The sequence below is a fragment of the Penicillium pulvis genome (assembly GCF_028828015.1).
Source record: "Penicillium pulvis strain IBT 33274 chromosome Unknown contig_23_segment0_segment0, whole genome shotgun sequence".
NCBI lineage: Eukaryota > Fungi > Ascomycota > Eurotiomycetes > Eurotiales > Aspergillaceae > Penicillium > Penicillium pulvis.
Window position 1 is genome coordinate 282,259 of NW_026643075.1, and position 11,687 is coordinate 293,945.

The 11,687-nt window shown below is 49.1% G+C and overlaps 5 protein-coding genes across 5 annotated transcripts; 1 reads left to right on the forward strand and 4 right to left on the reverse strand.

The window, feature by feature from the left end:
* Positions 1–937: 937 nt before the first annotated feature.
* Positions 938–2,141, reverse strand: N7503_004379 (uncharacterized protein; the record flags this gene model as incomplete). The annotated part of the gene is made up of 3 exons (XM_057063926.1): positions 938–1,625; positions 1,681–1,954; positions 2,009–2,141. The coding sequence occupies 3 exons, from the start codon at positions 2,139–2,141 to the stop codon at positions 938–940; spliced, it is 1,095 nt and encodes a 364-aa protein (XP_056921669.1).
* Positions 2,142–2,313: 172 nt separating this feature from the next.
* On the forward strand, positions 2,314–3,487 carry N7503_004380 (proteasome regulatory particle base subunit RPN10). The gene is made up of 4 exons (XM_057063927.1): positions 2,314–2,399; positions 2,456–2,494; positions 2,547–2,766; positions 2,828–3,487. Exons 1-4 carry the CDS (start codon positions 2,374–2,376, stop codon positions 3,374–3,376), a joined length of 834 nt encoding a protein of 277 aa, XP_056921670.1. The 5' UTR covers positions 2,314–2,373; the 3' UTR covers positions 3,377–3,487.
* Positions 3,488–3,641: 154 nt separating this feature from the next.
* N7503_004381 (trafficking protein particle complex subunit 4) lies at positions 3,642–4,694 on the reverse strand (the record flags this gene model as incomplete). Its single annotated transcript, XM_057063928.1, has 4 exons — positions 3,642–4,014; positions 4,103–4,225; positions 4,278–4,296; positions 4,664–4,694. The coding sequence occupies 4 exons, from the start codon at positions 4,692–4,694 to the stop codon at positions 3,642–3,644; spliced, it is 546 nt and encodes a 181-aa protein (XP_056921671.1).
* Positions 4,695–4,779: 85 nt separating this feature from the next.
* Positions 4,780–5,565, reverse strand: N7503_004382 (putative O-methyltransferase; the record flags this gene model as incomplete). The annotated part of the gene is made up of 2 exons (XM_057063929.1): positions 4,780–4,818; positions 4,876–5,565. The coding sequence occupies 2 exons, from the start codon at positions 5,563–5,565 to the stop codon at positions 4,780–4,782; spliced, it is 729 nt and encodes a 242-aa protein (XP_056921672.1).
* Positions 5,566–8,889: 3,324 nt separating this feature from the next.
* Positions 8,890–10,211, reverse strand: N7503_004383 (putative C2H2 finger domain protein; the record flags this gene model as incomplete). Its single annotated transcript, XM_057063930.1, has 2 exons — positions 8,890–9,985; positions 10,051–10,211. The coding sequence occupies 2 exons, from the start codon at positions 10,209–10,211 to the stop codon at positions 8,890–8,892; spliced, it is 1,257 nt and encodes a 418-aa protein (XP_056921673.1).
* Positions 10,212–11,687: the final 1,476 nt, after the last annotated feature.

Below are 11,687 nucleotides of genomic sequence, written 5' to 3' on the forward strand. Positions count from 1 at the left end.
GCATTATACGATCAAGGCCTTTTCTCCCTTTTCTTTATTTCTCTTCTTTCACCCCCTCTTGACTATTGTTGCTTGTCAACCAGCATGATTGCTATGATACCATTGCTGAGTCTAAATGTAGCTGTTACTCTACCATGTTGACATTTTCCATTCTTCGATATTGCCTCTTGGGCTTCAAATGGCTATTGGATTAGAGCCGTGGCTCTGGGTCTTCCTACCTGTTCCGTAGTCAATCTAGTCTCTATACGATTCTTCTCAAATGAAGGCTGTGAAAACAATTGCATCGTGGTTTCATGCAGCGCATGACTATTTCAACCCCTGGGTTTAGGGTTATCAGACTTGACGAACAAGAACACTAGATCCGTCAAAATCACCTTCGATGTAGCAATTTCCAAGATACTCTTAAACGTACAGGCATCAAGGTGCTTGTTGTAGATCATTATAGGGTACATCGCTCGATGGCTGAGAAGGTGGCGATGAAACCGTAATAAGACCTCTTCAGTCTTAACAGTCACTTGAGGCTTATCATGTTGTTCACGCGCCTCACCTCACTGGCTAGGATCAATCCACGACCTGTTTCAAAAGCTTTTGGTTCAGGGCTCAGAGGCTAGGGCTGTAGGTGGATTCCTAATTGGGCTTAGAAATACGCAAGAGAAAGCTAATCTTTGGAGAAGAAATGTGCATTGAGGGTCTTAGCCCGCGCAAGGAGAACCACAAAAAACACCTGGGCAATCGATATCCAAGTAAAACCCATAAGAACCTATTAAACCCCAAATAATGGCGGAGCACAACATTCCAAAGGAGAAGAACCCTCGGATCCATTCTTATTATTAAAATACTACACGCTCAAGAATTACCAACTCCATCCAGCTCATGAAATGAAAAGCACCAAGCTAAACGCTCAAGTTCGCAAAGCCAATATTTCTTTGGAATGATTTTATACGCGCTTTCGCAGAGCACGGGTCCCCCGCGCTGAAGCCTCAGTTGTAGAAGCAGGCGCAGTAGTTTTGCGGACAGAAGCCGCACTAGCAGCAGTCTTCTTCACAGCCAAAGAGGCAGTCTGCACACGAGGAGCGGTCGGTTTCTTTGCAGCAGTGGAGGCAGTGCCAGCTGTCGTCTTACGAGCACCAGTGCCCGTGCGAGTAGGTTTAGTCACAGTAGTCCCGGATGAAGCGTTTGAAGAAAAGCTGTTCTTCCGCTCACCCTGTCTTGTTGCGGGCCTCGGAAGGGGAGAGCGCGCAGTTGTCTTAGGACCCGTCGCAGCGCGAGCAGTCTTTCGTGCTTGGGAAGGCTGGTTCCAGGAATCCTTGACAGTAGAGACAGTTGCGCCACGAGGGCGAGTGGTGCTGCCGGGAGCAACGCGAAGCGGACTAGATGGTTTGAGTGGGGAAGTAGGACGGGACAGGTAAGATGGTTGGCCCTTTTCTGGTGAAGCACGGAAGGGCGACTGTGGGTATGTGCGGGAGTTGAGAGATTTAGGGGAGAGAATGCGGTGGTCATTGCCTCGGACTTCCTGCGAGACGACACGGGAGGTACCACCAACGGCAGGAGCTTTGCCTCGGCGCTTGGGGTTCTGTAGGCCTTCTGGGCCGCCATTCTCTTTGTCAGAATAGTGGCCATCATGACTGTAAGGTTGTTAGTTTGGGAGGGCCTTCAATTGGACAGGTGGGGCGATCTTGCCTTGGGCGGCGGGTCCGTGTGCCGGCTGGGGAGAGAGCTTGGTCAATAGAACCGATGGTGGGAATGGGTCGTTGAGCCTTTGTGGGAGAGGCCCTGCGCGGGGGAGAAGCAGATTGAGCTTGAGCCAGGGCCGCGTTATGCTTATCGAGAAGCTCGCCCATGTTGGCTTTGCGCAGAGAGATTGGAATGCGGTTGACGCGTCGTTCAATGCGCGACCGAAGGTCGTGCGCCTGCAAGGCATATTGAGATCGAAGCTTGCGAGCTCGCTCAGTAACTTCATTGCACTGTCAGTATATGATCTACCAGAAAAGTCGACTATTCCACGCACTTTCAAGTTGAAGATTGTCGATTAACGCCTGCTTCTGGCTCTGGGTCAGGCGCAACTTCTTGACCGGTCGACCTGTAGGGGTAGCATCAGGCGCCGACAGGAACTCGGGAGATTTGCGCTTTAAAGTAGCCATTATTGTGGTGTGAATTGCGACGAAATAAAGTAACGATTCAACGGTTGCAAGTGTAGAGTCGAGAGTGGAGCGCGGAGTCACAACAAACAAGCGTGTGCGGGCGGAGGAATCCGGCAGAACCGAGCTCTACCTTCCATCGTCATCAGCGACTTGGGACCCCGTTAACGACCATCTCTTCTATCGCTCATCCCCACTTCCATTATCTCTCAGCTCCGTTGAACACACCGCCATCATGTCTCTCGAAGCTACCATGATCATGTTCGTCATTGTGCCCCGCACTCGCTAGCTAATAGCAGCACTGACCTCTTCTACAGTGTCGACAATAGCGAAAGCAGTCGCAATGGAGACTATACGTGAGCTTGTCCGCCCTCCCCTCACTTTGGTTAGACCGTCTAACCGTTTCAGATCAACCCGGTGGCAAGCTCAAGTCGATGCCGTCAGCATTATCCACAGTGTGAAGATGCGCGTACACCCCCAGTCGGCCGTCGGCCTGATGAGCATGGGCGGCAACGGTCCCGAGGTGCTCTCGACCTTTACATCCGACTTTGGCAGCATCCTAGCCGGTCTGCATCGGACCAAGATTCACGGCACTTCGCATCTCAGCTCGAGTATCCAGGTTGCAGGCGTAAGTATTCATCAACAGAAAGGACAATGGCAAGGCAGACAATTCTGATACTACAATACAGCTGGCCCTTAAGCACCGATCCGAGAAGTCGCAACGGCAACGAATTATCGTATTCTCCTGCTCGCCTATCCATGAAGATGAAAAGACGCTCGTCAAGCTCGCCAAAAAAATGAAGAAGAACAACGTCTCGATCGACGTGGTGGCATTCGGTGACCTGGAATCCGATCAAACCAAGAAGCTAGAGGCCTTTGTGGATAACGTTACCAGTGGTGAAGGCTCTTGCCTGGCTATCATTCCTCCGGGCCCGCACCTGCTCAGTGAAGAGCTGCAGCAGACCCAGATCCTGGCAGGTGAGGGAGCCGGAGCCGCTGCCCCATCCGGCGGTGAGGGTGGTGAGGCCGGTGGTTTCAACTTCGAGGACGCGGCAGAGGATGACCCGGAGCTTGCATTCGCCTTGCGGTTATCGCTCGAGGAGGAGAAGAACCGACAGGACAAGGAAAAGCGTGATCGCGAGGAGCAGGAGGGCAAGACGGAACTGGGTGGCATTCCCGAGGAAGGCCAGGGCGAATCTAGTGACAAGAAGGATGACGACAAGATGGACACTGCGTAGATTGCCTGAGCTTTCTTGTGGAAACGATTTGTGATGCATACCCGGCGTTTGACTCTTTTCTGGTTGTGTTTCTGTATCCTGTATACTCTTACAACTCCTATGCTAGGCGCTGTTCTAAATAGGGGACGAGGGAAATATCGATGCAATTGGTATTAAGCACAAAGCCGGAGTAAACCCAGTCCGTACAGCCAGTAAACATAACAAAATCAACAGGAGAAGTAAATGTCTAGTCATAAAGTCGTGATCCCACTTAGCGGGCAAGACACTATGTCCTCCCCCTCAACCAAGCCCCAAGATGCCGATCGAAAGCCTCGCATCGCACCGGCATCTCAAGCTGATAGAACGGATTCTTCATAACATAATCCGCATACAGCTCATAAATCTTATTGATAATTGATTCCACACTCCCCGAAACCGGATCCGTAAAAAGTAAGAACTTAGTTCCCGTCAGGGTCTGGAAACAAGTCAATCGAAATTTGTCCGTCTCAAGCTGTTCGAGACCCGAGACAGGGATACCGGGGACCGGGTAGCTGTATCCAGACGTGGAGGGGGCATTTGTGCCCGGGGAGGAGGGAACGGGGGAAGCGGTGGTTTGAAGCGGAATCTTAGGGGTAATGGAGCGGGTGATTGCGTGGACACTGTGAAGCTTTGGTAAGTGCTGGTCAGGGGTAGATTTGTGGAGTGCTGGACAAGATGCGATCGTGGCAGCTGGAGATATTTATTTACCCATGAAAGGTACCGGCGAGGACTAGGTAGTCGTTCGTGGAGAGCTTGTGTAGGCCGGCTTGAAACTCGCGTTGGTAGATTAGACCACCGGCCTTGTTAATGATGATGAGGGAGAAGACGGTCCTAGGGTTGGTCAGTTGCGCGCTCGTGGTAGCTCCGGGGGAGGGGAACGCACATGATGCTGATGATGAGTGCTGGTGAAGACGTGGTCGGATATGAGTGGAGTTATTGCGCTTGTAACATGCCTGGTAAGGTCGGAATAGTATACAGAGAATAATGGAGGCAGAATAAAGGTTGTTCAGTGGAATTGGAGAATATGAATCCCCATGGTAATGTCATGCAAGAGCTGGTTGGAGTCGCGTGGATTCGAGGTCGAGCACATGTTTATTTTGTGTGGCGCTAACGGAGACAAGTGGGGCTATCCTGATGAGGGCCAATCAAGTATCCGTAATCTGGGGGTATGTCTTGGTTATAGAGGGCCCACCAAATTAAGAGGCCAACGCCAGGATATATATCTCGTATACAATATAATGAACTGTGATTTGTTTTCTTTTAAGATACCCAGGTCAACTGACATATCAAACTTGGGCATTGATGATTATGCTAAGTATTTCAATTCTATAAATGTCTCGCTGTCACAAATCAAGTTCGATAGCACGATAAAATCCTTAGGCAGTTCAGTTGGTGGCCAGCACCGTGCTAATCTCAACAACACTCTGCAGAACATGTTAGTGACAATCCAAGGAATGTGAGTAGGAAAAAGAAGCATCTACCGGGCCACGTCCACCTTCAGTCTCGTAAGACTTGCTCTCATACTTAACAGCACCAGCAGCCCCGCTGCCACCGGCCTTAACATAAGCCAGGTAATCCGGCGCACCAGGCATATCGGTGTTATCAGCGATCGCCAGCGATCCCTCGCGCCAAAGCTTCAGCTCCTCAATAAGCTGGAGGTCAGAAAGATAAAACTTCTCCCAGTGATCGAAGAACGCCATATCAACACTAGTAACCTTGCCCTCGTCGACAAGCTTCTGTAGGCACTCCGAGCCGGGGCCCTCAAGCACATGTACGACATCCTCCACACCGGCAAGCTTAACCAGGTCCCGTGTGAGAGCAACCATAAGGGGGTTCGGGTCGAAAGTGTATACATTGACATCCTCGGGGACGTTCTCACCGTGGATATCACGGAGGATAGCACCCCAAGCGAGAGCCGACTTGCCGACAAAGGTGCCGAATTCTAGGATTGTACGGGGAGCAGGCTGCTGAGCGACGAGAGCGGCCTTGGCGACATCAAGCTTCTTTGAGCGGAAAATCATCATGTGGCCCTTTTCATTGGAGAAGGTTTCGATAGCATCAGCTAAGGCCCAGGGGTTGTTCTCAAAGTTACTGGCAGGCTGGGAGAATATGTACTCGCGCAGCTCGACGGCGCGCTGAGCGAAGATCTCTTGTAGGTTGTCGGGCGCCATGCTGAAGAGTTTTGTTCTGAGACGTTGGAATGGATCAGAAGATCGAATATAGACTCCTAGAGGAATAAGAGCAAGGCTGGAGAAAATGAGGAGGTAACGGGGTCGCAAAGGGAACATAATGTGGGTATGGACGGTTCCTTTTAAAGACTGTGAGGGGCGCAATTACACATCGGTCTCGTAAGAATACTTTTTTCGTCGTCATCGGTGCTAATAGCCCTACAGGCTACAGAACACCAATGCCTGTGGGTCGGTGGATACGATCTTCTCCGAGCATGGTACAGATAGGAATTGCTGAAAGGGTCGTCCGACTCGGCAAATTCCGTAGCTGGATGTTGAGACCGGGTAATAAGGGTCAGAGAATAGTCACAGCCAGTCACAGACACTCTGGACCCTGGACCTGATGTTGCATTTGCTAAGCCTGTGATATAAATCGTTGTCCCCGATGCCGATGTGCCGATTTGGAACGGATTATATCCGGACTCTCGGGTTATTATACCTAATCCGGGGTTACAAGCCGAGGTGCAGCAACGCAGCGCCAAGAGGCGGCGAATAGAATCTAACAGTGGAGAAGGCTTGATATTGTGGCGCAGAATAAGCGTGGTAACCTTCGTTGTTTGTACTGCCTTTATGCATGGAAGATCTAAGCGAAGTATATGGCGGGATTAGCCGAGTAGAGTTGTCGTATGCATGAATTAAACAAAGACCTCGGGATTGACATGACCTCGGTATCAAATTATTGAATGGATTGTGCTCTGTTGTTAATGGGTGCTATCACACGTTTTATCAATAAGTTGTTACAACGCGTGCTGCGGCTTGTCTCGTTGACCCACGCAGGTCTGAAACTTTATGCCTGATATATCAGGCTGCATATATTTACTAGTCAATCCCTCACTCGATCACCCAAATCTCAAGAATTCATCGAAATCACAAGCCATGTAAACCAGAGTACGGTGAGTATAGAGTGAATGTGTGGTTCAAATAAAATATACTTATATGTCGTTGGGCCACTTTATAACAAGCAAGAATTACAGACTAATAGGTACTTAGAGATCTCAAGTCAGCCCACACTACACGGTCAATTGACCCAGAATTCTCCATTTAGCCCGTACGAAGAAGATCCAAATTAGCATTCATGCGATCTTACCCATGGCTACAACGGTCGGAGCCTTGAAGTGGCTGGTGCAGATTCAGATGTATAGGTCCAAATAACCTGAACAGCCAAATCCAGTCTCGGAAGCCTCTACTCACTTGAATGGAAGCTCATGTCGTGCCTGGTCTAATCAGAAATGGTATGTCATTAATAGGGTCCACAGCAGAAAGCAATCTTGGGAACCCTCGGGGACAACCTTAAGTCAATCCGGCGGTCCATCCCGCCGGAGCCCCAATGTCGCACAGCCTTGTCGTCAATTGCTACGTATTATCGATATTGGCAGTGGAGTCATCACGGACCAGATGAGCTTATTTATACTACGGCTTTTAGGATCAGCGAGAGGGATCGTTTGCAGATACTGGCCGCTGATTTTATCGACTGATTAGCCGTGCGCGGGTTCCAGGTGCATTCAGATTGTACCCATATGAGTAATAGCAGTATTGTGAGCTCAATATAACTACTATGTCTGCTTGTCTAAATAGTAAGTCACATGCTAACCTCTAAGAGCGGGGGTTTCTTTCTGTTTGCATGGTACTCAAGTCCTGACCTTCTCTAAACCAAAACTATGCTAACAACAGACCAGATAAATGGGGACAAATTTAGGGTGATTACAATCCGAATTAGACTGGTAGCTTGGCATCCTGTCGGGCAAAATGCCACATGAATGGAACTACGTGGCGTCTCCACAGGGCAAATGCACCCGGGTTACCATCTTACCGGTCAATGCATATCTGCTGTCACTATGCCCGTGGCCATATGCATAGCTACCTCATCATGAAACAATTCGCCCCAAACAACATGCAGTGACTACCAAGAGGACATGGAACAAATGCCTCGGGACAAAGCATCACCCTGATCGACAAGATCGGCCCATAGAGACCAGACGACCACCAATGAAACACGGGACAAGACGAGAATTACATTTTTAATTACGATCCACAACCACGCCATTCATCAAAAGTAATATACGGGACACCGCCCTTCTGACCTCTTTAACCATGAACAGAAAAAAATCAAATACTACTAGTTAGAAACTAAAAAATGGAACTCAAACCAAACCCGAAAAGGAAAACAATCAAAGGGAAATAGTGGATCTATATTGACGAATCGGATTCGAGTCCTGGAGCGTTGCCTGGACCTTTCCGAGCAGACCAATTAAAAGAGAATTAGCGTACGAATCCCTGAACAAATGGTCCTACCGCGAAACAACGCTTGCGAGTAGGTTACCGGATCAGGACACCCGTACACCGTATGCTAAAGTTTTTCAATGGTGCATGAAACATGAGAAAAAGCCTAGAAATAGAAGTCTACCTGTAAGTTGATACAAAGTGCAGAGTACGGCGCTAGTCTGATTCCACCAAGATCAACACAGCCTCCTTGATATCTCCACAAAATCCCGGAAAACGTGGTCAAACGTGGCATTAGTAGTCTAAACTAGTGCTCAAGTCCCAATGAAAACATGGCCCAACCACTGGCAATCGGAACTTTCGTATATTTTAGCGTGGAACAAAGGATTCTGTTTAATGAGTTTCATGCCATCGAGCCTATAGCTGCTCAACCTAGTGTGCACCGCCTCGGCGCTAAACCCATAGGCAAGGACGCAGTCCAATTTCAATCATTGTCTCTATGCGGTCTTTTTCGAGTACTGAAAGGTCCATGGAGGCCAGAGGATTCTGTTTAGATGATAATTGTGTTTTATAATTCTGCCTGGATTCTGCCTTGTTTTAGTAATAAGATTTGATGTCCGAGACCTGACTCTACGAGCTTTCAAGAATAGCCGGGTGTATGCGGAGATACGGTGTCATGACGAAAGTTTGGTTCATACCGTCCCGTTCCAAGATTGGGTGGACCCTGCGGTGATCCGATCTGTAGCTCGGAGATGCTCGGGTTACCGCTTACTCATTTGCTAGGAGTGGATAGTAGATATAGTGGCGAATTCATTATGCATAGCGGTAATTCTATAGCGGAGTATCATTCATAATCATGACGCTGCCAAGATCTAATATCGAAGCATGCAAATGCAAATATTCCATATGATACAAAAGTAGAAATCTGTCCGAGTTTATCGGAACAGTAAGCCCCAACGCCAAACAAGAAACATAAGCATGCCCAAACACCGCCCCATAATAACCAATTCATAATGTAGCCAAGACATGTCATAACACAACACAGAGCTACAACCCCACCAAATTAGCCAATCTCCAACCCCCATCAATAGCAACCAAAATGCCCTGTTCGATCCCCCACTCCCTCAGCGCAAGATCCTCCTCCTCAGCCCCCAGGACCCGTCGATCTTCTCTCTCAAAGTGGCGTCCGATATGCTCCATGCGCACGTCCCAACTTCCCTCGCCGGAAAATACTTCTTTGCAGAACCCGCAGTGGCTCTGCAGGGGCGGTGTCCGTAGACCCTGCCAGCAGCGCTGACGGATCTCCTCCAGACTTGCTTCGAAAGCGCTATGTTCCTCTTCGGTGGGGGCTCGTCGGCCCCCAGATTGAAGCCAGGGCGCGTGCATGCGGCGGTGATGCTGGGTGAAGAGGTCTTTGCGGTTGAAATCGTTCGGTTGGCCTGGGAGTGGTGTACAGCCTCGTCCAGAAACCGTAGATTGTGGCGTTGGTGTAGACGTAGATGTAGGGAGGGTTGTAGATGCGTGACGGTGGTAGGCGCCACATTTTCCAACATCACAGCGATAGAATCCAAGTTGTAAATGCTGAGACGTAACATGGCGCTTCCACTCATTTTTTGAGACAAACGTACTTTCGCAACCGTAGGAAGCGAAACTGCAGACGAATGTCCGGGCTGTGCCGTCAATAACATTGCGAGTCCCGCGTCGACGCTTGCTGCGACCAGGGGTGGAAGTCGGTCTGCGCTCAGCTGATTTGTGAATCTCTCTGGAAGAGGATGCTGAAGATATAGCCCTACCTGGGCGGCTCTTGTTTCGACGAATCGGTTGCGGGAGGGCTAGTTCTGTAGGCAGAGGAGAGGACCATTGTTGATCAGGCGTAGCATTTCGGTCTGATTGACTGCCTGACCAGGCATCAAATTCTGTATCAAAAGGCGAAGTGTGATCGAGAGGCCTATCGAAGGGGGACTGGGAGAAGGCGATTGAGTGGTCGATATCGACAAGTCCGTCGGGCGCGGGATATTCATCAATGGCGGGAATAGAAATGTCCTCTTGACGAAATGCTGGCGAAGCCATACAGTTCATGCCTAGGATGCTGCCGTTATTACTGCTGCGAGGACTTTGGGGGTCTGAGATCGTTGAGAGGCCGCTGTTCCAGGCGGAGAACTCAGGGGGAAGTAGCCCATATTGAGTGAAGCGATTTCAGCCTCACACCATGGTTGCGGGTTCATTATTTCGTCGGATTTGGCCTGTTCCAGAGGCGAAAGGTGGTATTGGAACTGGTAAGCACGAGTTACGAATGGGTGGTCGGCCGGTAGAGAGGCATCATAAGCATCGTATGTCTGGGGGTCAGACATAGACTCAATATGAGACATATCGGTAAAAGGAGGATAAGAATCCATCATCTATTTTATTTTTTAGGGTAAATAGAAGAAAGATAGGATGGAAGAATGAAAAAAAAAAGTTAAAAGGAAAATGGAGCCGTGACGAAGGACCCTTGGGTATAAATAATGGGCTGCACGTAAGTGACGAGCTCCATCGAGACCCGTACTGGTGGGACTGGTGCGTTGCATCAATAGATGCTTCCAAAGCCATAACGGCCCAGAGAAAAGATGCAGTGGATCAGTCCAGTGGGGCGTAAATGAGCCTCAAATCCCGGCCAATGGCGGAGACTGGACTTGGACTAGTTGCGAGAGCCAAGAACTGCGAAGGGACGAAAAGACCCATAATTATTGAATTTAGGGCTTGAGTCATAGCACATTAACACCTAGTGCAGAGTCCATGCTTCATATCGGCTTCTCACGAGCATAATGACCAACCTTGAAAGCGCCCTAACCCAAAGTGGATTATGTAGGAGATCGCAAGCCTAACTTCATGTGGATGCCTGGATTTGGACCCCAAATCTCTCCCTGTTCACCTACTTTACCCAAGGATTTTATTTCTGTTTTTTTATTTTATTTTGTTTTTGCTCTCCTTGACCCTACTCCTTGACCCTGACTCACAGACCTACTCAGGGCTCAGGCCCAACTCAGCCTAGTTCCCCGCATAAACATCTACCCACAGAGACCGCTCGTTTCATCCCGGCCCCCGACGATCACCATGGCACGGAACAGATGTTAATCTGAGACAGAAATAGCAGAGGCGGAGAACACCCGAACCTTCATCAACATTGGTTATGTAGTCGCCATGGCGCATAACGACGTTTACTTGGGTTTTATTGACAATTGTGTGTTAACAGCCCCTATTCTCAGGCCCGGAAGATAGTATAGCGATCGACACGCCTGAGCATACTGCTAAAAATAACCTCATCTCATCCCATCACATCACGTCCTAATCCCTGCTCGATCTAAAAATCCACATGGGACAAACAATTCAGCAACTTGATCACATAAACCAGCCAGTCTAATGTGATGTAATGACACAATACACACGGGTGAAATGGCCCCCACCCTCATCTCTCGCTTGTCCTCATGGACTGTAACTGGTCCGTTTATCCGAACCCTCCAATGAGCCGCTTCACGATTCCTATGCTGGGTAAAAGCCTAATAATGTTAATGACAAGATTATTGTACATTAGAGGATGCGAGTTTGGGTAGTACTGAGGCTTAGGCTAGACTGAACGGTTTGGGTATTCCTACTAATATGTGACCTGTTGAAAAGCAGTATTCTCTTGGACAGTGTCTTTTATTCTTTACGGTTGACTTTGAATCAATTGTCAAAATTGAAAAAATTGATTGAAATACAGATTAGTATTATGTACCTATGGAGCAAACAGATTTACAGGGATCGAGGCCACGGGCCTGACCTAAATCCGCCCCCACGGAGAGTGGAGAATAGAGTGGAGTGGAAAC

Excerpts from the sequence above, each read along its gene's own strand:
- N7503_004380 (XM_057063927.1), top strand. The coding sequence starts at position 2,374 with ATGTCTCTCGAAGCTACCATGATCAT. Across the intron at positions 2,400-2,455 it reads CTCGAAGCTACCATGATCAT|TGTCGACAATAGCGAAAGCA; the intron begins GTTCGTCATTGT and ends CCTCTTCTACAG. Across the intron at positions 2,495-2,546 it reads AGTCGCAATGGAGACTATAC|ATCAACCCGGTGGCAAGCTC; the intron begins GTGAGCTTGTCC and ends TAACCGTTTCAG.